The sequence below is a fragment of the Sphaerodactylus townsendi genome, linkage group LG02 (assembly GCF_021028975.2).
Source record: "Sphaerodactylus townsendi isolate TG3544 linkage group LG02, MPM_Stown_v2.3, whole genome shotgun sequence".
NCBI classification, from domain to species: Eukaryota; Metazoa; Chordata; class Lepidosauria; order Squamata; family Sphaerodactylidae; genus Sphaerodactylus; species Sphaerodactylus townsendi.
This window is the reverse complement of record NC_059426.1, coordinates 671,146-696,441: the sequence shown is the minus strand read 5'-3', so window position 1 is coordinate 696,441 and position 25,296 is coordinate 671,146. Positions and strand designations below refer to the sequence as shown.

At 55.7% G+C, this 25,296-nt stretch overlaps 1 protein-coding gene across 1 annotated transcript in view; it reads left to right on the top strand.

Moving 5' to 3' along the window:
- PLCL1 (phospholipase C like 1 (inactive)) overlaps positions 1-25,296 on the top strand; it is a 207,419-nt gene that overhangs the window by 158,615 nt on the left and 23,508 nt on the right. Inside the window, exons 4-5 of the mRNA XM_048485250.1 lie at positions 10,882-10,957; positions 14,597-14,706. Of these exons, the coding sequence (XP_048341207.1) occupies positions 10,882-10,957; positions 14,597-14,706 (186 nt within the window). The remainder of the gene's footprint in view (positions 1-10,881; positions 10,958-14,596; positions 14,707-25,296) is intronic.

The window sequence follows — 25,296 nt, the reverse complement described above, 5'->3', positions numbered from 1 at the left end:
ATAACTTTGTTCAGGGGCAGCTTCCACCAAGGTGTTCTCTCTCTGGCTCTCTGTCTCCTCCCTCTCATTACCTTTCTTTTCCCTGCACTTGGGCTTCCTCTGTGTGTATGACTCCACCTCCGTTAGCAGCCATGTTGTGTTTGGCTCCACCTCTTGTGGGAGACATTTTGTGTTTGAACCCATTACCCCTGTGTCAGTATTCCAAAAGGAAAGAAAGAAGATCAGAATATATGGTAAAGTTAGTATGCTCACAGGGAAGGGGCTTCAAGTCAGTCATGAGACTTGAACAACATATTCCTCTGCCGACAAGGGCGTTGGAGTTCTGCCAGGATCCCTGGTCTGTTCAAGAAAAAAACTTTAATGTGAGCAAAATTCTTAAATGTGAGCAAAATTCAGAAACAGCAGTTCAGGGAAAGATATGCCAACAGTCACTTATTGACAGAACTGGGAAATCCCGCCAGAAACCCCTTTCAAATAGGAAAGAGGACTCCCCACCCAACCCCAAGCCCTACTGCCTGTCCCAGAGAAACCCCGCTCTTCCGTTTCGGCTGGAAAGGAATGCGGCTGGCCTTCTCGTTTTCTATTCCGTCCAAGCGGAACAGGCTTGCTTTGCCTGGCAGGCAGTGGCGGAATGTTAAGGACCATCAAAGGGGCAGCCTCTATCTTCTATTAGCTCCCATTGGAAACAATGGGGGATGAAGCACCCCTTTTGGGAGTCCATTAACTTTGGGGCCCCTGAACCAAACTTCACCAAACTTGGGGGGGTGTCATCAGGACGATCTCCTGAAGATACCCTAAAACTTTGGTGTCACTAGCTTTAAATATGCTGTTTTTTATGGAACCCAGCAGGCTTCATGTGCTGGAGCAATGATACCCTGAAATTTTGGTGCCAATATCTCTAAAAATACGCCCCCTGCAGGCCAAAATGCGAAAAAACACCAAAAAATAAAAACGCATCCAAGAATCTCAAATGTTATTGCAAGTTCAGATGGCACAAAGTTTGGAAGGGGCGGGCTCGGGCCCTTGGCCCTCCAAGTGCCTCCAAACCGGCTCAACTTGACCTGATCCACGGATCAGGCCAAGCCGAACTGCCAAGCCTTGCTGCCTGTACTCCGCCTCTTGTCAGCCCTGTGTAAGGAATTCCAAAGAGCAGAAATAAAAGGCTTTTGGATGTAAGACCCCCCCACCCCCCCCCACCCCCCCCCCCCCCCACCCCCCACTCCCCCCCCCCACCCCCCCCCCCCCTCACCCCCCCCCCCCCCCACCCCCCCCCCCCCCCCCCCCCCCCCCCCCCCACCCCCCCCCCCCCCCACCCCCCCCCCCCCCCACCCCCCCCCCCCCCCACCCCCCCCCCCCCCCACCCCCCCCCCCCCCCACCCCCCCCCCCCCCCACCCCCCCCCCCCCCCACCCCCCCCCCCCCCCACCCCCCCCCCCCCCCACCCCCCCCCCCCCCCACCCCCCCCCCCCCCCACCCCCCCCCCCCCCCACCCCCCCCCCCCCCCACCCCCCCCCCCCCCCACCCCCCCCCCCCCCCACCCCCCCCCCCCCCCACCCCCCCCCCCCCCCACCCCCCCCCCCCCCCACCCCCCCCCCCCCCCACCCCCCCCCCCCCCCACCCCCCCCCCCCCCCACCCCCCCCCCCCCCCACCCCCCCCCCCCCCCACCCCCCCCCCCCCCCACCCCCCCCCCCCCCCACCCCCCCCCCCCCCCACCCCCCCCCCCCCCCACCCCCCCCCCCCCCCACCCCCCCCCCCCCCCACCCCCCCCCCCCCCCACCCCCCCCCCCCCCCACCCCCCCCCCCCCCCACCCCCCCCCCCCCCCACCCCCCCCCCCCCCCACCCCCCCCCCCCCCCACCCCCCCCCCCCCCCACCCCCCCCCCCCCCCACCCCCCCCCCCCCCCACCCCCCCCCCCCCCCACCCCCCCCCCCCCCCACCCCCCCCCCCCCCCACCCCCCCCCCCCCCCACCCCCCCCCCCCCCCACCCCCCCCCCCCCCCACCCCCCCCCCCCCCCACCCCCCCCCCCCCCCACCCCCCCCCCCCCCCACCCCCCCCCCCCCCCACCCCCCCCCCCCCCCACCCCCCCCCCCCCCCACCCCCCCCCCCCCCCACCCCCCCCCCCCCCCACCCCCCCCCCCCCCCACCCCCCCCCCCCCCCACCCCCCCCCCCCCCCACCCCCCCCCCCCCCCACCCCCCCCCCCCCCCACCCCCCCCCCCCCCCACCCCCCCCCCCCCCCACCCCCCCCCCCCCCCACCCCCCCCCCCCCCCACCCCCCCCCCCCCCCACCCCCCCCCCCCCCCACCCCCCCCCCCCCCCACCCCCCCCCCCCCCCACCCCCCCCCCCCCCCACCCCCCCCCCCCCCCACCCCCCCCCCCCCCCACCCCCCCCCCCCCCCACCCCCCCCCCCCCCCACCCCCCCCCCCCCCCACCCCCCCCCCCCCCCACCCCCCCCCCCCCCCACCCCCCCCCCCCCCCACCCCCCCCCCCCCCCACCCCCCCCCCCCCCCACCCCCCCCCCCCCCCACCCCCCCCCCCCCCCACCCCCCCCCCCCCCCACCCCCCCCCCCCCCCACCCCCCCCCCCCCCCACCCCCCCCCCCCCCCACCCCCCCCCCCCCCCACCCCCCCCCCCCCCCACCCCCCCCCCCCCCCACCCCCCCCCCCCCCCACCCCCCCCCCCCCCCACCCCCCCCCCCCCCCACCCCCCCCCCCCCCCACCCCCCCCCCCCCCCACCCCCCCCCCCCCCCACCCCCCCCCCCCCCCACCCCCCCCCCCCCCCACCCCCCCCCCCCCCCACCCCCCCCCCCCCCCACCCCCCCCCCCCCCCACCCCCCCCCCCCCCCACCCCCCCCCCCCCCCACCCCCCCCCCCCCCCACCCCCCCCCCCCCCCACCCCCCCCCCCCCCCACCCCCCCCCCCCCCCACCCCCCCCCCCCCCCACCCCCCCCCCCCCCCACCCCCCCCCCCCCCCACCCCCCCCCCCCCCCACCCCCCCCCCCCCCCACCCCCCCCCCCCCCCACCCCCCCCCCCCCCCACCCCCCCCCCCCCCCACCCCCCCCCCCCCCCACCCCCCCCCCCCCCCACCCCCCCCCCCCCCCACCCCCCCCCCCCCCCACCCCCCCCCCCCCCCACCCCCCCCCCCCCCCACCCCCCCCCCCCCCCACCCCCCCCCCCCCCCACCCCCCCCCCCCCCCACCCCCCCCCCCCCCCACCCCCCCCCCCCCCCACCCCCCCCCCCCCCCACCCCCCCCCCCCCCCACCCCCCCCCCCCCCCACCCCCCCCCCCCCCCACCCCCCCCCCCCCCCACCCCCCCCCCCCCCCACCCCCCCCCCCCCCCACCCCCCCCCCCCCCCACCCCCCCCCCCCCCCACCCCCCCCCCCCCCCACCCCCCCCCCCCCCCACCCCCCCCCCCCCCCACCCCCCCCCCCCCCCACCCCCCCCCCCCCCCACCCCCCCCCCCCCCCACCCCCCCCCCCCCCCACCCCCCCCCCCCCCCACCCCCCCCCCCCCCCACCCCCCCCCCCCCCCACCCCCCCCCCCCCCCACCCCCCCCCCCCCCCACCCCCCCCCCCCCCCACCCCCCCCCCCCCCCACCCCCCCCCCCCCCCACCCCCCCCCCCCCCCACCCCCCCCCCCCCCCACCCCCCCCCCCCCCCACCCCCCCCCCCCCCCACCCCCCCCCCCCCCCACCCCCCCCCCCCCCCACCCCCCCCCCCCCCCACCCCCCCCCCCCCCCACCCCCCCCCCCCCCCACCCCCCCCCCCCCCCACCCCCCCCCCCCCCCACCCCCCCCCCCCCCCACCCCCCCCCCCCCCCACCCCCCCCCCCCCCCACCCCCCCCCCCCCCCACCCCCCCCCCCCCCCACCCCCCCCCCCCCCCACCCCCCCCCCCCCCCACCCCCCCCCCCCCCCACCCCCCCCCCCCCCCACCCCCCCCCCCCCCCACCCCCCCCCCCCCCCACCCCCCCCCCCCCCCACCCCCCCCCCCCCCCACCCCCCCCCCCCCCCACCCCCCCCCCCCCCCACCCCCCCCCCCCCCCACCCCCCCCCCCCCCCACCCCCCCCCCCCCCCACCCCCCCCCCCCCCCACCCCCCCCCCCCCCCACCCCCCCCCCCCCCCACCCCCCCCCCCCCCCACCCCCCCCCCCCCCCACCCCCCCCCCCCCCCACCCCCCCCCCCCCCCACCCCCCCCCCCCCCCACCCCCCCCCCCCCCCACCCCCCCCCCCCCCCACCCCCCCCCCCCCCCACCCCCCCCCCCCCCCACCCCCCCCCCCCCCCACCCCCCCCCCCCCCCACCCCCCCCCCCCCCCACCCCCCCCCCCCCCCACCCCCCCCCCCCCCCACCCCCCCCCCCCCCCACCCCCCCCCCCCCCCACCCCCCCCCCCCCCCACCCCCCCCCCCCCCCACCCCCCCCCCCCCCCACCCCCCCCCCCCCCCACCCCCCCCCCCCCCCACCCCCCCCCCCCCCCACCCCCCCCCCCCCCCACCCCCCCCCCCCCCCACCCCCCCCCCCCCCCACCCCCCCCCCCCCCCACCCCCCCCCCCCCCCACCCCCCCCCCCCCCCACCCCCCCCCCCCCCCACCCCCCCCCCCCCCCACCCCCCCCCCCCCCCACCCCCCCCCCCCCCCACCCCCCCCCCCCCCCACCCCCCCCCCCCCCCACCCCCCCCCCCCCCCACCCCCCCCCCCCCCCACCCCCCCCCCCCCCCACCCCCCCCCCCCCCCACCCCCCCCCCCCCCCACCCCCCCCCCCCCCCACCCCCCCCCCCCCCCACCCCCCCCCCCCCCCACCCCCCCCCCCCCCCACCCCCCCCCCCCCCCACCCCCCCCCCCCCCCACCCCCCCCCCCCCCCACCCCCCCCCCCCCCCACCCCCCCCCCCCCCCACCCCCCCCCCCCCCCACCCCCCCCCCCCCCCACCCCCCCCCCCCCCCACCCCCCCCCCCCCCCACCCCCCCCCCCCCCCACCCCCCCCCCCCCCCACCCCCCCCCCCCCCCACCCCCCCCCCCCCCCACCCCCCCCCCCCCCCACCCCCCCCCCCCCCCACCCCCCCCCCCCCCCACCCCCCCCCCCCCCCACCCCCCCCCCCCCCCACCCCCCCCCCCCCCCACCCCCCCCCCCCCCCACCCCCCCCCCCCCCCACCCCCCCCCCCCCCCACCCCCCCCCCCCCCCACCCCCCCCCCCCCCCACCCCCCCCCCCCCCCACCCCCCCCCCCCCCCACCCCCCCCCCCCCCCACCCCCCCCCCCCCCCACCCCCCCCCCCCCCCACCCCCCCCCCCCCCCACCCCCCCCCCCCCCCACCCCCCCCCCCCCCCACCCCCCCCCCCCCCCACCCCCCCCCCCCCCCACCCCCCCCCCCCCCCACCCCCCCCCCCCCCCACCCCCCCCCCCCCCCACCCCCCCCCCCCCCCACCCCCCCCCCCCCCCACCCCCCCCCCCCCCCACCCCCCCCCCCCCCCACCCCCCCCCCCCCCCACCCCCCCCCCCCCCCACCCCCCCCCCCCCCCACCCCCCCCCCCCCCCACCCCCCCCCCCCCCCACCCCCCCCCCCCCCCACCCCCCCCCCCCCCCACCCCCCCCCCCCCCCACCCCCCCCCCCCCCCACCCCCCCCCCCCCCCACCCCCCCCCCCCCCCACCCCCCCCCCCCCCCACCCCCCCCCCCCCCCACCCCCCCCCCCCCCCACCCCCCCCCCCCCCCACCCCCCCCCCCCCCCACCCCCCCCCCCCCCCACCCCCCCCCCCCCCCACCCCCCCCCCCCCCCACCCCCCCCCCCCCCCACCCCCCCCCCCCCCCACCCCCCCCCCCCCCCACCCCCCCCCCCCCCCACCCCCCCCCCCCCCCACCCCCCCCCCCCCCCACCCCCCCCCCCCCCCACCCCCCCCCCCCCCCACCCCCCCCCCCCCCCACCCCCCCCCCCCCCCACCCCCCCCCCCCCCCACCCCCCCCCCCCCCCACCCCCCCCCACCCCCACCCCCCCCACCCCCACCCCCCCTACCCCACCCCACACCACGCCCCCCACCCCCCCCACCCCCCCCCCCCCCCACCCCCCCCCACCCACACCCCACACCAACCCCACCCCCCCCCCCACCCCCCCCCCCCCCCCCCCACCCCCCCCCCCCCCCCCCCCCCCCCACCCCCCCCCCCCCCCACCCCCCCCCCGGCCCCATACCCCCACCCCCCCCAAGGCATTCCGTCAAGGCCAGGTGGCTGGGAGAGAAACAGGCAAAACTACCATCCTTACACCCTGCTGCGTCCTCAGATGGATCTTTGTGGGGTGGCAGGACTAGCAGTCAGGGGTGCACGCGCACCTGGCCGACCCACGGACCGCGCCGTTCTCCCCTGGATGCCGCCGCTGCTCGCCACCACCCACCGCCCCCCGCATTGCATGCTCTTTCGCTGGTAAGGGGGTGCCTAAATTCAGCCGGCAGGGAAGGGGGAAGCCACAAGCCACCAGGGTAGGAGGACGGGGGAGCTCCGCCTCATTCCACCGTCCATGGGGGGGCATCAAACTCAGGTTTTGCCCAGGGCTCCAGTTTTCCTCGTTTCGCCCCTGCTGGCAGGCCCTATTCTGCTCCCAAGCCTCTCCCAAGTGTTGCCAACTTTTCCTAGGGAGGGCTAGTTTTCTCTCTGAGTAAACCGCTGCCACCACCTGACTGTTTGAGGAACTGCCCACTGGGGAAGATCAGGGTCCCCCAACTTCCTTTCCAACCGTGAGGCCTTGCCTCAGACTCCCTTGGTTCCCCTCTACTGGGTTCCACGGGGCAGACTGGAGGCCCCGGAGGAAAAGCTGCTCACCAGCTGCCAGCCTTCCTCCCCCATCCAAGACAGTGGGGCATTAGCGTGGATTCCCAGGACTGCATTTGAGGTGGGAGGAGGGAAGAAAAACTACTGGGCCCACCTCCCGCCAGGAGGAAAATTAGGACCAGGCTTGGTGTATGACCGGGCATGACAAGTTCCTTTCCTCTTGATTTGTAGTCTGAAAAAAACGAAGCAGGCTGACCCCTGTGGAGTCGATCAGGAGCTCAGGCTTGCTGCTCGTCTCCCCCCCACACACACACACACCTGAAATGCGAAGCTTCACATGCTGACGGCATCAGTAGTACCCTCCTTTCTTACCCCTTTCTTTTCAGGGCAACTGCTGCTTGGCCTGAGGGTAGTAGAACAGCCCCTGGCAACAGCTGTTCTCACTGGTCAGCCCAGGGATGGGGTTGTCTTTGCACCGCTCCTACAGAGTACGAGTAACCCTGGAGAGCGGGGGGCGGGGGGGGCACAAGTAACCATTTTGATTTTGTGATGAAACACTCAGTGGCCTCCTGTGAGGCCAGGAGGTTTATGCTTGCTCATGGGTCGTATTTTCATTTATTTTATTCAGTGTATACCTGCCCTGACACAAGTCAGGCTCACAGCAGCTTCCAACCATGAACGTACATAAATAGTTCTAGATCACAATAAAAATATCATTCAAAGTGAACAAATGGATTCCCATCAAAACATACAATCCATTACATTAACCTCTGGCGCCCCCGATAAATATATTCGTATGAGGTTGGAGGAGAGATCGAGATGGAGTCGAGCAGTCCTCCAGGCGCAGTCCTGCCTGCCTGCCTGCCTGCCTGCTGCTTCCTGGTCTCCAGGTCCCCCCACCCAGACCTGTCTGGGCCTGCCCGCCCACCCACCCGCCCGCCCGCCTGCCTGCAGAGCGCAGGATTCTTTCCACCCCCATCACCATACTTGGAATCTGTTTACCAATAAACTGGGAAAAGTTTCTTTAAAAAGTCACGTTTGAAATCTGCCTTGAATCCCAGTAGAAAGTCTAACTATAAAACAGCTACAACAGCACCTTTTCTTTGGCTGCCCTGGTTTGGCCCCCTGGCCTAATTAAGAGACACAAAATAATGAGAGGCCTTTCTCCAGGGTCAAAAGCACCTTATGTACTTTCATGCTTAAATACCACAATAAGGGAATGACGTAATCAAATCTTTTTTGTAATCTGTTATAAAATGGTGAGAAGTTAGTCTGAGGCAGGGGTAGGGAACCTGCGGCTCGAGAGCCGCATGCGGCTCTTCTGCCCTTGCACTGCGGCTCCATGAGCCAAGCCGCCGGCCCCATCCTTGCCCACCCTGCAGGCAGCAGGGCGGGTGCACTAACTGCCCACAGTCGGCTAGGCCGCACCACGGGCTTCCCCTCTCGCCTGCCCCCTTGGAGCTGGGTGGGTGCTTTCCCGGCAGCTGGTGAGGCCGAGCCACCGGTTTCATCCTTGCCTGGGTGGGCGCACCAATGGCCCATGCCGGCTGGGCCATGCCGCGGGCTTCCCCTCTCGCTCGCCCCGTTCGAGCGGGGCGGGTGCTTTCCCAGCGGCCGATGAGGCTGAGCCACTGGCCCCATCCTTGCCCGCCCTGCAGGCAGCAGGGCGGACGCATCCATGCGCTTCTCAGAATGAGCGGAGTAAAAGGAAAAACCCCCCAATATATATAGTGTTATCTTTATTTTAAATGTCAAAAATTATTTGCGGCTCCAAGTGTTTTCTTTTCCCGTGGAAAATGGGTCCAAATGGCTCTTTGAGTGTTAAAGGTTCCCTACCCCTGGTCTGAGCCTATCATTTTAGGTGCAGTGATTAAACAGTACAGTACAGCACAGTAAACTTTTATTAGGCATAAATAAATCTCTGCAAACAATAAAATCCTATACACAGATACAAAAATAAAGAGATCCAATATCCAAGTCATAATAAAACATTGTGTATACAGATCCTCAGATATATGACAAAATATTTAGAATCAAACAATTAAGATCAGATTAATTATGATAACAGCTCACATTTGTCACTATACGAAGTCATGTACGGACCCATACATTTGGAAACTTGTGTGACTACATGAGATCAGATTTTTGATATCGTCTTTCATTTATTACTTCTGCTAAAAAGGTAGCAACCTTGAGAGTTGTTACAGGGGATAGGTCATTTAATAAATAAGTTACTACGTATGACTAGGAAGGCTGAATTTTGTTTTAAGAAGCAGCGTTATATAGATGCTGCGTAAATTAAAATGAAGCTGATAGTTTAAGAGAATATGCTGGATTGAATCCATCTCATTTTGTGGGGCACGAACAACGTCTCTCTAGACTTGCTATGCCTCGGTATCTTCCTTCCATCGCTTCATAAACCTTTCGCAGTGATTAAACTAGACGTAACCTTCTTCTTTCTGGGTTGTTGGGATTCAGTGTGCGTGGGGAGTCTTCATATGCACATCTCTTTAGAGAAGCACTCTTCTTCCACTCGTTATTGGTATGCGGAGGGCTCTGATGTTTCACGCAAGCTCACGGCAGCTGTTTAGAGATCCCTGACATGATCCTGAAAACAATTAAATGCCTGTTGTGTTGCTTTTCTCCCTTATCCACAGATCTCCAGATAGACAAAGGACATTTGCATGGTGTTTGTTTTCATTTTTCTGGGCAATTACATCCATCAACTGTCGACTGCCTGCTTTTACATCTTGATGCGGAAGCTTTAAGTTAAGCTGATATAGCCCCACGGGGGACCTTTGGGCACAAAGCACATTATGTGTAACAAAAGATGTAACAAAAGATGATTCCATGCAGAGGAGCTTTGCTTGGTTTAAATGGGAAGTGAGAATTCCTTTTGGATAAAATTCACAGATGTAGGAACAGGCTGCGGTGTGACCCTCCTCTCAGTCCCATTAGTTGAGTTCAAGCACGTACTGAGTGTTCAGTTGACAAAATCACTGATTGTTTAGAAGTTCTTTGATTTGACTTGCTTCTTTTGACCAACCACTACAAATATATCAAAAGCTGCCCCATTGCTAAGCATTTTGTAATCATAATTCTGAGAATTTCAGGAGGTTGAAATCCCCCCCACTCCCTCCCAATAATATCTTCATCAATGGCTTTCAGTTACACCTGGTTTTTCTTACCTTCTTTTTTCTCCCACTTCTGCCTCCCCCCCTCCCCCCCTCCCCCGTCTGGATTTCAGGATAATCTTTTTTGTATCCTACATTAGAGAATGCCACGCTCACTTCAAAAGAACTAAAGTGGTAGGTTTTGTTTTGTTCAAAGTTAAGTGGGTTTAGGTCGGACAACAACTTTAGAGACGTTTGGCATGTAATATGGTAAATGTTTTTCTCCAGTAGTTCTGACCTTCAGTCTGCAAGTTGTTGGCTTCCTAGAGGTACGTGGGTGTGATCACATTACTGGACTTGGTGGACCTTTGGTCTGGTCCAGCGTCCATTTTCTTGTGTTCTTACATACTTATGGCTATTTGCCCATAAAGTGAGGCCTAAGCTTTTGAAAGTGTTACTCTCTTGCCTCTGTTTGTCTTTGATCCTGCATCTTGACTTTCCACAGTTGTCAAAATTATATCTGATGTAAATCCAGTGTTCATTGGATCCCTTGATGATTTCTCATTTCCTTTATTTTAGGAAGGGGAACTCCATTGTTGGGATGGTTGAATAGCACCTTTTCAATGTGTATGCTTCTCTGACATACTGTTAGGAGCTGGACTGCAGTCTACGGCAGTTGGAAGAGTTGGGAAGAGCTGAGTGGTGATTGGTGGGAACGGTTGTTGTTGTGTTGCTAGGCTACCACGTGGGGGGCCTATAACTGTCAAAGCAGAAGAGCCCGATCACTGATTGGCGGTGATCGTGACGTTTAGCAAATAAAGGGCGGAGCTGAAGGGCGGAGCTCTCAGTCCTGGCACCTTGTGCCTCGGGTGCACCAACTCAACAAAGCCGTTGAGAACGAAGCAGCGTGGTTGAGTGGAATTGATCCTAACACATACTATGTGGATTCTAGCCCAAGGAACGTGGAATCAAGACAGCGCCACTGTTAAGCATGTCCTTTTCCTTGACAGATGATCCAGGAGAGCAGGGTTCTCATCGAAACAGCAGACAGTACCTGTGACAAGATTGTTCAGTGCCAAAAAGCAGGTAACCCATTTGCTTTTTAAAGACGTCTAAACACTGATTATACTCTCGCCTCTTTTATGTACGATGGACAGCAGCTGGTGTTTGACATTATCGTGGGAGACCCTCAAGCAGCCGGTGGTTCCTCTTCTTCTGTTTTGGTATAGTTTTACCATAGAGTTTTCGTAAATCCCAGAGGTGAGTCCCCAGCGTGGTGTCTATAAGCAACATGGCGCCCACTGACACCTTCTCCAGAGCCCAGCAAGTGTTTTCAGGAAGTGAGTGGGGTCAGTCGGGGCTTTTGCCAACAAGACTTCTGATTGTCTATGGGAGATTTGATTGGCTGTGCAGATTTTTTTAAAAATATATGGCTTTGGCCACGTTGCCCCCACAGCACAAGGATCTGTACTGTGCTCCTGAAGTTAACTCGTGAGAGTCATTTTGTGACTGGCTCCACCTCTTGAAGCAGCCATTTTGTGGCAGCCATTTCATTGCTATGCCCACCTTGCTGTGTCAAAATTCCAAATCTGCCTGATGGACAGCCTTACTTGACCATGTCCCCATTCCATCACTTCTGGTTTTCCCAGCACTGATATCAGTCCTCACTTCCTGGCAACTCTGTAAACAAGGAAGGTGTCAGCTGGAGGTCAGGAGAGTGCCAAAACATGACAAATAGTTATCAAGAGTGAGAAAGAGAAAAGGTTCAGAACATGGTGGACTGTCACTTTAGAGCTGAGAGCTGAGCCTTGCTGACCTGTGCCTGGTTTTGGAAGAGGGACTGGAAGGCTCTCCCAGGAGGAAAAAAATCCTAAAAGTTTGGAAAATGTATAGAAGTTTTTTTCAGAAGTAGCAGAATGGCTTGTTTGTGGATAGTATCATTCATAGCCACGTGCTCCACAAGCGCTTTTCGAGGTGATGTCTGTGGTTCGTGCTCGACTGAATTCCATGTAGCATTCAGAATCACATAGAGAATGGGGTTGATAAGCCTCTCCAACAGAAAGTGAAACCTCTGCAGCTGAATTGAACCACTGCAGTAGCTAATCCATTCAGCCCAAGTGAATCACTTCTAAATCCCATTAATTTCAAGCATGTGCTCAGTTTTCTCTCACCGAAATCAGTGAGTCTTGGAAGGCCCTTGATTGTGGCTGGGCTGCAGCACTCTCCACAGCACACTTTGTTGTGAGAGATGGGAAAGAGGATGGAAGTGGGGAAGGCATTCTTAAAATACCCAAACTCTGTTAAGTGAATAGGGTCAGAATCTACTTTTGATAGATAGACTCTTGGAGATTAGTAAACAAATGTGAAGATCACCTTTGGGGAGAAGAAGGGAAGGAGTTTGTAAGGTACTTTGAGTCTCCTTATGGTTGAGAAAAATAAGATATAAATTAAATCCAAACTCCTCCTCCTCCTCCTCCTCCTCTTCTCCTCCTCCTCCTCCTCCTCCTTCTTCTTCTTCTTTACCCCAGTGTATTGTAAATAGAAGAGGGATGATATCAAAGTTGCAGTCTTAGCTTATGCTGTGAAGTTTCTATCAATAGAATCCAGAGAATGACACGATACCCTCCCCTCCCCCAGCCCTGCCCTTCTCAGTCTCCACCTCAAAATCTCCACAAATTTCCCAGCCCAGACCTAGCAACCCTCCCTTCATCCCAGACTTACCTGGTGACCATGGAACATTGATTAAGAGGGCTGTATCTCTTTCTGGCACACAGAATTCAGAAATATGTCCTGGGGCATGTAGTTTGCATAGAATCTGAATGCTCAACATAGATTTCAGCTCCTGATCAGATCCTGAGGAAACTACATGTCCCAGGAATCTTTGTGCCCTGATACTGCCGTGAGCATGCCGAGCTGCATTCCATGTCCCTGAAGTAGTAACCAAAACACCTGAGACCCCTCCTGAGTATGCAGTTGTCAGTGCTGATCTGAGCATGTTCAGAATAACAGTCTATGATCCTGCCCATGAAGACCTTCTGGAGAAAACAGTTTGGCCTATTGATGAGCAATACGAACTGGAGTAATTCATATTCTGACACATGAAAAAGCTGACTTGGGGACTCAACTCTAGTTCCAGTTCAGCAACACAGATAATCCCTTTAGCGAAACAGCTGAGAAACCCAAATGTTGAATCGTTTGTTTTTGCTTCTGCACCCAAGATCAGTGCACAAATCTTCTGTCTGAGTTGCACTTGTGTATTTGCATTGCACATCTGTTTTAGAGATGACCTCAGTTAGAAAATAGCATTGGATTATTTAAACTGATTTTAGAATTAATCCAGTTAAGTCAGCCCAAGTTTCTGTAATCGAGTAGCTTACTTCATTAAAACCATGCTGAAATTGGACTAATTAAATGTAGAAACTGGATTACTCTGCCTGTACCAACAGATTGAGCCTGAGCTGATGTAAGGAAGGCTGGAACTATTTAGCTGCAATCAATATTTAGAATCTGCAGATGGATTAAAATAATGATATTATTTTGCTTCGTCCTGCTCAATTCTTTGCAATGTTGGGCAACTCCTCCCCCCCCTCCGCCCCCTTGCTCTGCCCCTGTCTCTGGGAAAATAAGATATAAATTAAATCCAAATGGGTCCAGCCAACTGGACGGCTGTTTCAGAATTTTAAGCCCCTTCAGCATACTGACCGGGGGCTGGATTGCTGTGTCAGCCTCTAGAAGTGTGGGACTGTCATACCTGTGAGACAACCTCTCCCTATACACCCCTCAGAGAGCCTTGAGCTCAACAAACAACTTACTGGTAGTCCCTGGCCCCAAAATTGTCTGGCTGCCCTTGATCAGGGCCAGGGCCTTTTGGGGGCTGGCCCCAGCCTGGAGGAACACTCTGCCCAGTGAGATCAGTTTCTGGCAGGATCTACTACAATTTCGCAGGGCCTGTAAGACAGAGCTGTTTCGCCAGGCATATGGTTGAGGATAGCAACGGTTTCCATCTTTCTGGCCTTTCTTTTCCCTTCTCCCTTCCCTCCTACTGTCTCCATCCCCAGTATGACTGACCAATATTGTAGCAGGGATGATGGTTTTTGACCCCTCAGGGAAGGGCAGCCTAGAAACACACACACACACACACACACACACACACACACACACACACACACACACACACACACACACACACACACACACACACACACACACACACACACTCTCCAATATCAGTTTGTTATTTGCACTTGTCACTATGACTGTAGGGGCATGGATGGGATGAAAGGGAACCCCAGTGGCTTGTTCTGTCTGCCAGCCACTGGGGTGAGAAGGGGGGGGAGGCGTGGTCATACACCATCCTATCAGTGTCCCAAGGTGGACTCCTCCCCATCGTAAGTGAATAGTGGCTCTTCCCTGGGTTTGCAAGGAGCAGGAGTCATGGTTTGACCTTAGCTCCACCCATGAGAGAGAAAAAGGCATCATGTGGGAGGGGGTGCAAAATGATTGCAGTACAAACAATAATGTGTGTTTTGAACATTGACCCCCTAGCCGTGACCCCTTCCAGCTGCCTTCTGCTTGTGCCACGTCCAGTCATCAACAGTGCCGGGCATTTCCCTTGCCTAAAATAACGCAGCAGAAAACGTGGGCAGAATGGGCATACACGTTTGATGTCTCTTTGTGTGACTTCCAATGGCTGGCCCTTAATGTTTGTGCTGCATCTCTTGTTAGGAATGGAATTCCATGAAGAGCTTCATAACCTGGGGACGAGGGAAGGCCTGAAAGGGAGAAAGCTCAGCAAGGCCATCGAAAGTTTTGCCTGGAATATCACTGTGCTTAAGGTAAATAAGACAATTGCCTTCTTTGAGTGGAGAGATGTTTTGATCTGTTTGTTCATTAGAACATTTTTAGACGGCCTCTACAGGAGACTGGCCAAAGAGGCTTACAAAAGAAAAAATAAGAAGGAAACATTAAAAGGTATTCATGACAGCCCATCAGTAAAAGTCGTGTGGGTCCCCAGGTTGTCATTCTTCCCCACAACAAACTGTACAAACAATAACAGTTGTTTTAGTTCTTCAAGTGTCAAGCACAGGTTTTGTGTGCAGAAGAAATCAGGGTCAGGGCCTCAGAAGCTTCATTGCGGCTGTTGGGGTTGACAAACACTTGTCAGAGGCCTCGGATAGCTGCTGGATCTGATTCCATACAAGGCAGTTTCTTGTTATCCTATCGTGAAACTCTTTGGGGCACAGTCAAAAAACCTGAATCCCAATTTTGTCATTTCTCCCCTAGTCTCTTTTTATACACCCAAGTAGCATTTTTGTTTCCAGAAAATGTGCAACGTAGTGGTAGGGTTGGAAGTTGGAATAAGAAGCCTGTGGGCTGCCTTGTGAAAATGGGGTGTAGAGCACCAGTGTGTGGAAGAGCAGGGGCACAAGGCGTTTTCTCATTCTGATTCAGTTCAAGCAAGTAAAAAGGCTGGAGGTTTGGGCTGCCTTCTGCAGTGCTGGAGACGCCAGATTCTTGGCAGTTATCATTATTTTCTCTGTTTTGATGAATAGACTGTGCAAGTAGCAAACCAATTCACTTGTCGCAGTGTATCTTCTGTGCAGTCCTGATCCAGTTGTTCATGAATCGCTTCAAAGTTCTCTTTCAAAACGATTCCCATGTTCTTATTATCTAGACCATCTGTCTATTTTCAAGAGTACCCATAAGCAAGATACGCTGTGAGATGAGAATCTATAAATTTTGAAACTGTACAGTAAATGAACATAGGGCTATTGGAAAAAAAGAACATTTTCCTATCAACGAAGCAAGCTGGCACAATAAATATTACGTCACTGCCTTTTGGGCCTGAGGGCAAACTGGGATGGAATCGTCAACACAAGTTCTTCACTAGCTCTGCCAGCCTCCATGGCTGAACTTGCAAGCATAGAAGTCATTCAGTCATTAATTCTCTCCAAAATGCATAGCTTTCCCCAACCCAATTGTCCCTATTTAGGAAAAGAGTAGAAGAAATGTAATATGGGGGCAAATGAACAGCTTTTGTAGCAAACAAACTGCAGGAGATCAGGAGAGCTCCTTGTCTTGTGCACTAATGTTCTAATTCTGCCCTGGTCACTTGGAACAAAGGACTTCCCTGGAGTCCAAATAGCACCTGTGGGTCTAGGCTGCATTCAGGTGCCACACTAAATAAAGCTGGTGTTAGGCTGTGTTTTTCTATGATGACTTCACGGCCAGTCCCTCCCCCCTCCCCTCAAACACAGCTGTTGTTGTGATGTCGGAATGCAATTACTGGCCCAACTGGAATTAATATGCCCTCCTCCCCAGATTCTTAGACAAGAGTCGAATCCTGGTTTATAACCCTGGTCTGCAGGAGCAAACAAACTGCAGTTTGTTGAGAAACCTTCACTCTGATGTCACAGTTCATTGGTGTTTGCCGTTGGCTGTGCTTGCATTCCATGTGAGCAGGGAGGAGGGAGTCATGTTTGTTGAATTCCAGTTTAGCCTGAAGTCTGGACCCAGCCCAGTGGAGCTACAGTGGGCTCCTGACAGAGACTTTAGCTTTCTAAAGAGATTCAGGACTCGCAGACAGTCACATACTCTCTGTGTCTGAACTTATACTATATTTAGTCTCTGTCTGAGTGCAGGTTTCCTCTTAGGGAATAAAAAGGCCATATCTGAACGTGAATAATTCATAACCCAGCAAATGCTAACAAAGAGCTCTTGCCTCTGGGGAGGATCATTTCTTCTGGTTCCTATGCTTTTAAAAAAAGATCTATCTGCCATCCTGATCCATAAACATTTCTCTCATTCTGAAGGCTGGAGACCCTAATGTATGTTGATAGAGCCCACAGCTCTGTAATGTGAGTGTAACATCAACACAGCTTACTTGTGGTAGCCTAAGGCACAAAGGGACACTTTGTGGTGTATGCCTGCAATCCTGTTCATGCTTAAATCCGGGGAGTAAACCTTGCAGGACTTACTGCTGAGTAAACACACACTGGGTCAGGCTTGAAGCTCCTCAGCCTCATCGCCTAAACAGAACATCTGGCTACAGTGGTGTCTGTTGGGGTGTTTGGGCAGCAGCCCTTGACTTAGAGAATCGGCACACTGTCCATCTCTCCAGCCATCTTCTCAGCTGAAGTAAGCAAGGTAGACTAGATCCAAATCTTTTGAGAGACCTTTGGAAGAACTCTAATGCCAAGCCAGCCACTGCCAGCTTCAGTGTGGCCCTATAACCGTGGTGGCGAACCTTTGGCACTCCAGATGTTATGGACTACAATTCCCATCAGCCCCAGCCAATTGGCCATGCTGGAAGGGGCTGATGGGAATTGTAGTCTATAACATCTGGAGTGCCAAAGGTTCACCACCACTGCCCTATAAAGAGAGCCAGCGGGGTATAGTGGTTAAGAGCAGGTGCACACTAATCTGGAGAACCAGGTTTGATTCCCTACTCTGCCACTTGAGCTGTGGAAGCTTATCTGGTGAACTAGATTAGCTTGTGCACTCCAACACATGCCATCTGGGTGACCTTGGGCTAGTCACAGTTATTTGGAGCTTTCTCCGCCTCACCCACCACACAGGGTGTTTGTTGTGAGTGGGGGAAGGAAAAGGAGATTGTAAGCCCCTTTGAGTCTTTTTACAGGAGAGAAAGGGGGATATAAATCCTGCTCCTCCTGCTCCTGCTCCTGCTCCTCCTCCTCCTGCTCCTGCTCCTGCTCCTCCTCCTCCTCCTCCTCCTCCTCCTCCTCCTTCTTCTTCTTCTTCTTCTTCTTCTTCTTCTTCTTCTTCTTCTTCTTCTTCTTCTTCTTCTTCTTCTTCTTCTTCTTCTTCTTCTTCTTCTTCGATGCTCTGGTTTTCTGCAAACGCACAAGCTTCCTTGTAACTTGTCAACAGCACTGGGGTTTGTATTTCTGGTACTTTGTTAAAAATAAACACATTTGTGCAGTATTCTTGTCGGGCTGTGATTCAGTTGTTAGCTAGCAATGGAAAATGATTGGTGAGTTCTGACTATGATTTTAGGGTAGCATTGTCTAATTTCCCCAAAGTGCTCTTTAATCAGCCGGAGCCCCCCATGACTGTTGACTGCCAGCTATTGTATTGGAAAGCTGCAACCCCAAGGGGGGATGTTAGCAACATCCTCAAGCAACTAGGAAGTCTGTCCAGTTCCAAATAACAGGAGATGTTTGAGTTCCTGGCTCTTTTGCACAGTGGTTCATTTCTTGGGAAGGGAAGCCTTCCAGCTATGCCCACAGTGGCTGCCGCCCCCTTTCCCAAGGCCTCAGGTCTGAGCCAGGTATTTTCTTATGCAGAATTTTAATGTTTTTCAGAAAATACCTATTCTGGGGTAGAATGTAGGCATCAGTGGCTTTCAACATTGGGGGTTTCACTAGATAATGCTGTGTGTGTCACACTCCTATTTGAAGTATTTCTGCCCTCCTTTTTCCCCTTGAAGAACCCAGAGAAGTTTACAGCAGAAAAATGCTACATAAATAAACACTCCCAAAGGGGTGCAAAGTAGTTTACAGCCGATTTGAGCTATATAAATAAATCACAATCTACTTCTTGGGTTGGTCCCAGACTGATTGGCTGACTTCACCCCCTGTCATGGGCTGCAAACCACAGAGTAAGTGCCGGAAGGTCAAGATCCCTTGGCTATGACACTTTCCTTCACATTCAGAAGTTCATACCTCTGGCCATTCCCAAGATTTGTCAAGTGCCTGAAATAGGAAAGGGAGAATGGATGCTGCCCAGCCAAACGCTGATGCTAACAGGTGTTCCGTTTTTATGTCCTGAGGTGTCAGTTGATCTAAGGCAGGCAAGGGGTGTCTAACTCTGGTCGTCCAGATGTTCATGGACTACAATTCCCACCAGCCCCTGCCAGCATGGCTGTTTGGAATCGTAGTCTGTAAACATGTGGACGGCCAGCGTTGGACATGCCTGCTTCAATGGGCATAATTGAAAATCACACACGCGCGAAATGCCCCATTGGGTTTAATGGATTTTATTGCTGACACTGTTTTATTATATTTATCGCTGTGTTTATTTTAATGGTCTTAATTGAATATGTTTTAACTTTATGTTGTTCACCGCCCAGAGCCCTTCGGGGGTAGGACGGTATATAAAACTTAGAAATAGATAGATAGATAGATAGATAGATAGATAGATAGATAGATAGATAGATAGATAGATAGATAGATAGATAGATAGATAGATAGATAGATAGATAGATAGATAGATAGATAGATAGATAGATAGATAGATAGATAGATAATCAATCAATCAATCAATCAATCAATCAATCAATCAATCAATCCTGACTGCATGCTTAACTCAACTGTGGTTATGACTAGGAATGTATCTTTCAGGCCCCTTTGTTAAGTATCTCAGTACTGGTAGCATCTGACTGGGAATCAGTTACAGGGTTGACTTTTCAATAGAAATGAGCAGTTAGATTTTGCATGACCGAACAGGAGCAGAGCTTGGGAGTTTATACATAGCTGTGGTTATTCAGAAAAGTTCTAAGAAGCCCCTTTACAAATTGAACATTCAACCTCTTGGAAGAGAATGAGATGATGGCTCCTGTTTCTAGGGCAGAAGAAGATGCTTCGGTGTGAACCCTGAGCCGCCCTTCTCTTTCTTCTCCAAGCCCTCTTGGAGGTACCATCTGCATGTATCAAAAACGATGGCATTTCAACTCGGGCATGCACGTCAAAGCCCCCCCCCCCCCCCTGCTCCCACCGTGCTGTTCATTAGAGGAAGTCAAGAAAGGTGGCAGCCATGAATATTGTTCATTTGCACGGCTGTGATAGGAAAGGGGGACAGCCACTAAATTTGTGTTCTACTTTCATTTGATACTGTCTGAAAAACCCCACACAATCTCGCTGAAATTATTTCTCAGAATGAACAGGGTAATTAAGGATGAGCTGTTGTGGGTTTTCCGAGCTGTATCTGGTAGATCTTGTTCCTAACGTTTCGCCTACCAGACCACGGTCACGCAGCCCAGAAAGCCCACAATGACCAATTGAATCTGGCCGTGAAAGCCTTCGACAAGACATTGTTAGGATGAGGTTCCACTTAATGGATTAAGTGCTAATTGTATTATTGAACCCTTTTGCAAAATGACAGGGCTTCTTTTCCCCTTCTGCTTGTGAGCTTGATGAACATCTTGCCCTCATGCAAGTTAACAACTGGAACCGCCCTGTTTGTTTTGACCCTCTTCAGGGGAGGGCGTGTGGCTCAGTGGTAGAGCATTTACTTTATACAATCAATCAATCAATCAACAGACCTTTATTGGTATAACAAAATAAGGTATAAATGGATGCAAACTGGGGTACAGGGTTTAAATAAAATTATGTTTGCCATCTATAAACAGTTGTACATTTGGTAACGTAACATAGACATTTGGCAACTAATTCAGTTATGGCATAAGAAGTATTGATCTGCTTTATACATGCAGAATGATCCAGGTTCAATCCAGACCAGTTGAAAGGATCAGGTAGTGGGTGATGGGAGACCCCCGCCCGAGACCCGGGAGAGTTGCTGCCAGTCAGAGTAGATGCCACCAAGCTTGATAGGACAGTGAATGACTCAGAGAAGGCAGCTTGATATCTTCCGGTTTTGTGTTTTTGGTTAGCCTTGAGCGTTTGGCCAAAAAGGATGATAAAGAACAAGCAGAGATCTGCAAGAATCTAATGGGAGCAGCCATGCCGCCCGCTCTGTGGATTCTTCCCCTCCCCCTCCCCCTTCCCCTCCCTCCCTCCCCTTACTCGGTTCTCTCAGTGTCTCTCTGCTCCTTTCTGTCCATCCACCTCACCCCCCTTCCCTCTTTCTGATCCCCCCCGTCACTCTTCCTTCTCCTCCCCACCCCTTCACTCTTTCCCATCCCCATGCACAGTGCTGCCTTCGGCTTCCTCCCTGCACAGTTCCCAGCTGCAATGCCTGAGTTGTGTTCTCTGTGCATGTTTATTTGGGGGAATTTAAAACCCCAAAAGTTTTATTTTTAAGTGCCAGATCTCCCAATCATGCGGAAATGTATGTTTACTGCAAGTGTGGCCCCGATCTGCAGATTTAAATATCTGCAGATAAGGGACACATTTGAAAAACAGATACATAGATATGTCTAACAACGATGGGTGGCCCTTCCATGCAGATCAAAAAATCTGGAAGAGGGTGGCTGCCAAGTGATGAGATAAAATATGCATATCTCCAGATCTTGGCTAGGTTGCAGGAACATATGAAAAGTAAAAAAATAATACTGTATCTATGCATAGCCAATGACATATGTGCATGCCCAGTCATCGTGGGGAAAGTGAGGCAGTGTGCCACAGGAAAAGACCGGAGTTGAGCCAGGAGAAGGGAATGGCTTGGGGGGGGGTGATGGGGGGCTGATGGGTGTTGGGGCAGAAAACAGATGGTTGGGTTGGTCAACTGTGGAAAACTGGGTCATTGGACAGCAAGCAATGAGAAAGGAACAAAATGGAAAACTGGATCGGTAGCTAGAGGAGGGGCCAGGCAACCAGGGAGGTGGTCAAGGGGGAAACCGGAGCCACCGTAAGAGTGAAGGAAGCAGGACACTGCTGTCACTGGTTACAGTAGATTTTAGAGCTGTCGCTTAACAGTAATCAGGCTACTTCTGGGGATACGTAGACAGACACATTTCAAGTTGTTTGTCTGAAAAACAGGATGGCTGACCTTCCCCCTCTTTCAGTCCCACACACGACATCACACCATTTCACAGGGTCTCCCTTGCCCCTTAGGAATAACTGTGCAGCCAGAGCAATCAGCGGCAGCAGGGAGGGGGGACCAGAAAGCTCTGCAAATGCCAAAGCCCCCCGTGGTCCTTTGGATGCAAACCACTGTGTACAGCAGTAGCCCATCAGCACAGAACTAATGAACTGGTGGGTGGTAGATGCTGCTGTGGAATATTCACAGGGGGTCAAAAAAATATGGCGCCCCGGCAAGCTTCCCCCATAATAGCCACCACTGATCCCTGGCAGAGCTAGTCCAAGAGACTCTCGTGCACTTTTCACCTTGAACCCTGAGCTCGGATGGCACCTTTTGCCTCATCCTCATATATGTTTACCAATTGGTCAGGCAGCAGTCCAGACACCCTTGTCTATTTGCCTGGCTTTCAAACAGCTCGGAGCAACCCGGCACTTTTATTCGATGGCTCCTGTTTCCCCGGCTGTTGGCGGCATTTACGAGCTCTCCAGATGGCAGGCATCCGGCAGGGTTCGGCCAATAGCCCTTGGAATTGCTAAACTGATCAGAGGCTTATAGTTCACTGCGAAGGCGCCTTTCCAATAAAAACAGTGGCAGAAAACATCTGTCATCTGTGTTGATATCCTTCATTGCTTTACAGCTTTAAAAATAGCTCTAGTTGAAGTGATGTGTGTGGAAAAGAACATAGAGCAACAAAACCAACAAATACTTCCATTCCTAATAGTTATATAAATGTTGTGAAGAAAGAGAAGCGACTTTGCAGAGAAGCCATTCCTGGTGGTTTCAGCTTTATTTTTAGACCACAATTGGGAAAAGGCTGCAAACTTGCCTCCTATTCATCATGCAAGGATCCTTTGCCTGCACAACAAAAAACTGCTGATCCTCCTGAGTTTCAGCATTTCATGTGGAAGAGAGGATGAGCTCCCCCCCCCCCCCCCCCCCATTTCTTTAGCATCAAGCCTTGAATGTTTTAGGTGCATAAGCACAGGATGCAGGCTCTTCCCATCAACCCTTCTGGTCGGTGGCAGGGAGGAGAAAGCGCAGAAGCCGGACTGGAAGGGATCCAATACGTTTGCATCATCCAGGAACCGCTGGAGCTGCTCCGCCGCTGCTCGCTCAATTACCTGACCCAGAAACGGAAGATTCGAAACTGGGCGGTAATTGGCCAGATCCCGAGGATCTAACACGGTCTTTTCAGGAGTGGGCGGACCACTGCCTCTTTAAGCCGACCTGGGAAAACTCCTTGCTCAAGGGAGCTGTTGACAATATTTACGCCAAACAAATGGTCACTGTCCTGCCCTGAATTTTACAGAGATCCCGATTCTCCTGTATGCAGACGACGCGATCATTTTGTCGCGCACAAGAGTAGGGCTTAGTTGTCTATTAGTTTTGTTTTCCAACTACTGCATTGGAATTAAACCATACAAAATCCAAAATTCTAGTTTTTGGCAAAGCATGGAAGCCACACACTTGGCACTTTCAAGGCAACACAATCGAACAGGTCAAATCCTTTCATTACCTGGGAGTGACCTTTCAAACCAATCTTAATTGGTCAAACCATCTGAGACAAATTAGCACCATAACTGGCCGAAGTGCAGCTGCCATTAAACGTTTCTTTTATACTAAAGGAGCCCAACACAGACCATCGGCTGTTACAATTTATCAATCAAAACTTCTGGCTCAACTATTGTATGGCGCCCCTGTTTGGGTTGGCGGCAATATTAAACAACTGGAACTAATACAGTCCAAGTTTCTCCACAGTCTGTTGGGAATCTCAAATTGTGTGAACTACTCTGCCTTGTGCCTGGAAACCGGTGTGAATTACATGGAAACCAGAGTATGGCTAAAAACAATTAAGTATTGGATACATCTACATGTCAAGGCACGGCACGGCAATCTCATCTGGGACATGCTCTCTGATTTTCAATAATCAAAATGGAATTAATTAATAACCAATAAAACAAATCTATAGGTCTAGCTTTAGACTTCTCAGTCAAGAAGAACCATATATATATAAGGAATTCAAACAAAGAATCCAGGACACTGAGATGCAACACTTATTTTCGCATGCCAACAAAATTTGTTCTCCTTTGAATCTTATACTTATACCTTGAAGTATAAAATATTACCTGCTTATTTTCATAATCTAACAGCACCAGTTTTGAGACGAGCATTTATGCACGCAAAAATGAACACATTGCCCTCGGCTGACCTCAGAGGAAGATATTTAAAGATCCCATCAAAGGACAGATTATGCCATTGCCCTGATAAGCAAAAATAAACTATAGCACACATCTTGCTATACTGTACCCGGCATAGCTCCCTAAGAAGACTCTTCATTGATCCCCATCTGAATACTGATCACTTAAACTCTGATATGGACAAGACTCGTTATCCTAATCCATAGGAGGACTTCCCCTCTTATTCCTTTATTGCTGAGTTTTCTCAATAGTCTCTGGTGAGGAAATTTGTCAAAAGCCTTTTGGAAATCCAAGTAGACAATGTCCACTGGTTCCCCCTTATCCACATGCCTATTTACACCCTCAAAGAACTCTAGTAAGTTTGTAAGACAGGACTTGCCTCTGCAAAAGCCATGCTGACTCTTCCTCAGCAGGTCTTGCTTTTCTACATGTTTAATAATTTTATCTTTAATGATAGATTCTACTAATTTACCAGGAACAGATGTCAAACTGACTGGCCTGTAATTTCCTGGGTCCCCCCTAGACCCTTTCTTAAAGATTGGTGTGACATTGGCTATCTTCCAGTCTTCAGGGATGGAGGCTGATTTCAGGGATAAGTTGCATATTAATGTGAGAACATCAGCAATTTCATGCTTGAGCTCTTTAAGAACTCTTGGATGAATGCAATCTGGGCCAGGGGATTTGGTAGCATTTAGTTTATCAATGGCTGCCAGAACTTCTTCCTTGTCTACCACTATCTTTGCTAGTTCCTCGGATTCACCTCCTAAGAAGCTTGGTTCAGGTGCAGGAATTTTCCTCACCTCCTCTTGGGTGAAGACAGATGCAAAGAATTCATTCAGCTTCTCTGCAATCTCCCTGTCTCATAAAAGATGTGGCTTTGAGAAACTAGAGACTAGAAGGTCGATTGTTTTGTAAGTAAAACACCCCCCAGTGGTGGAAGAAGGGAATGGATGCTTCAGGGTCAGGTAAAATGGCTGCCCTGCGGACCAGAGATCCAAATTTTCCCACCTTTGCAACAACCGTCTAGGTTTTACTGCAGTCTTTCCCAAAACTTAAGAGGAAAGCGGGTTTGAGAAAGAGTGGAGAAAAAGCTGCAGAGGTGTGGAAGTGGTCTGAGAAAGATTAGGGTCAGCAGGTGGGCCAGCTGCCGAGATCCAGGGTTCCTGGCAGGACTCCTGCCGCAGAGTCCCCCAAACACAGGCTGCCGGGGAAGGAAGAGTGGAAATCCCGTTGGGCACAGCAGTGGCTTTCCTGTCTGTACACGCCACCCAGCTCCATCAGGGCAATGACATGAAGGCAGTAGGAAAGTTCACAGGTGGGGAAAGGAAGAAAGCACAGGCAGGTTGGGGGTGTGTGTGTGTGTGTCACCCCTTGGGTCTCCAAGGTCCAGGGTCAAAGTCTAGGGTGATTCTAAAAAACTCAAAATATAGAGCAAATTTATTGAAATACAACAGAAAGCATTTGTGAAAACATCCCCAAAGACACTGGTTCACTAACCACTATCCT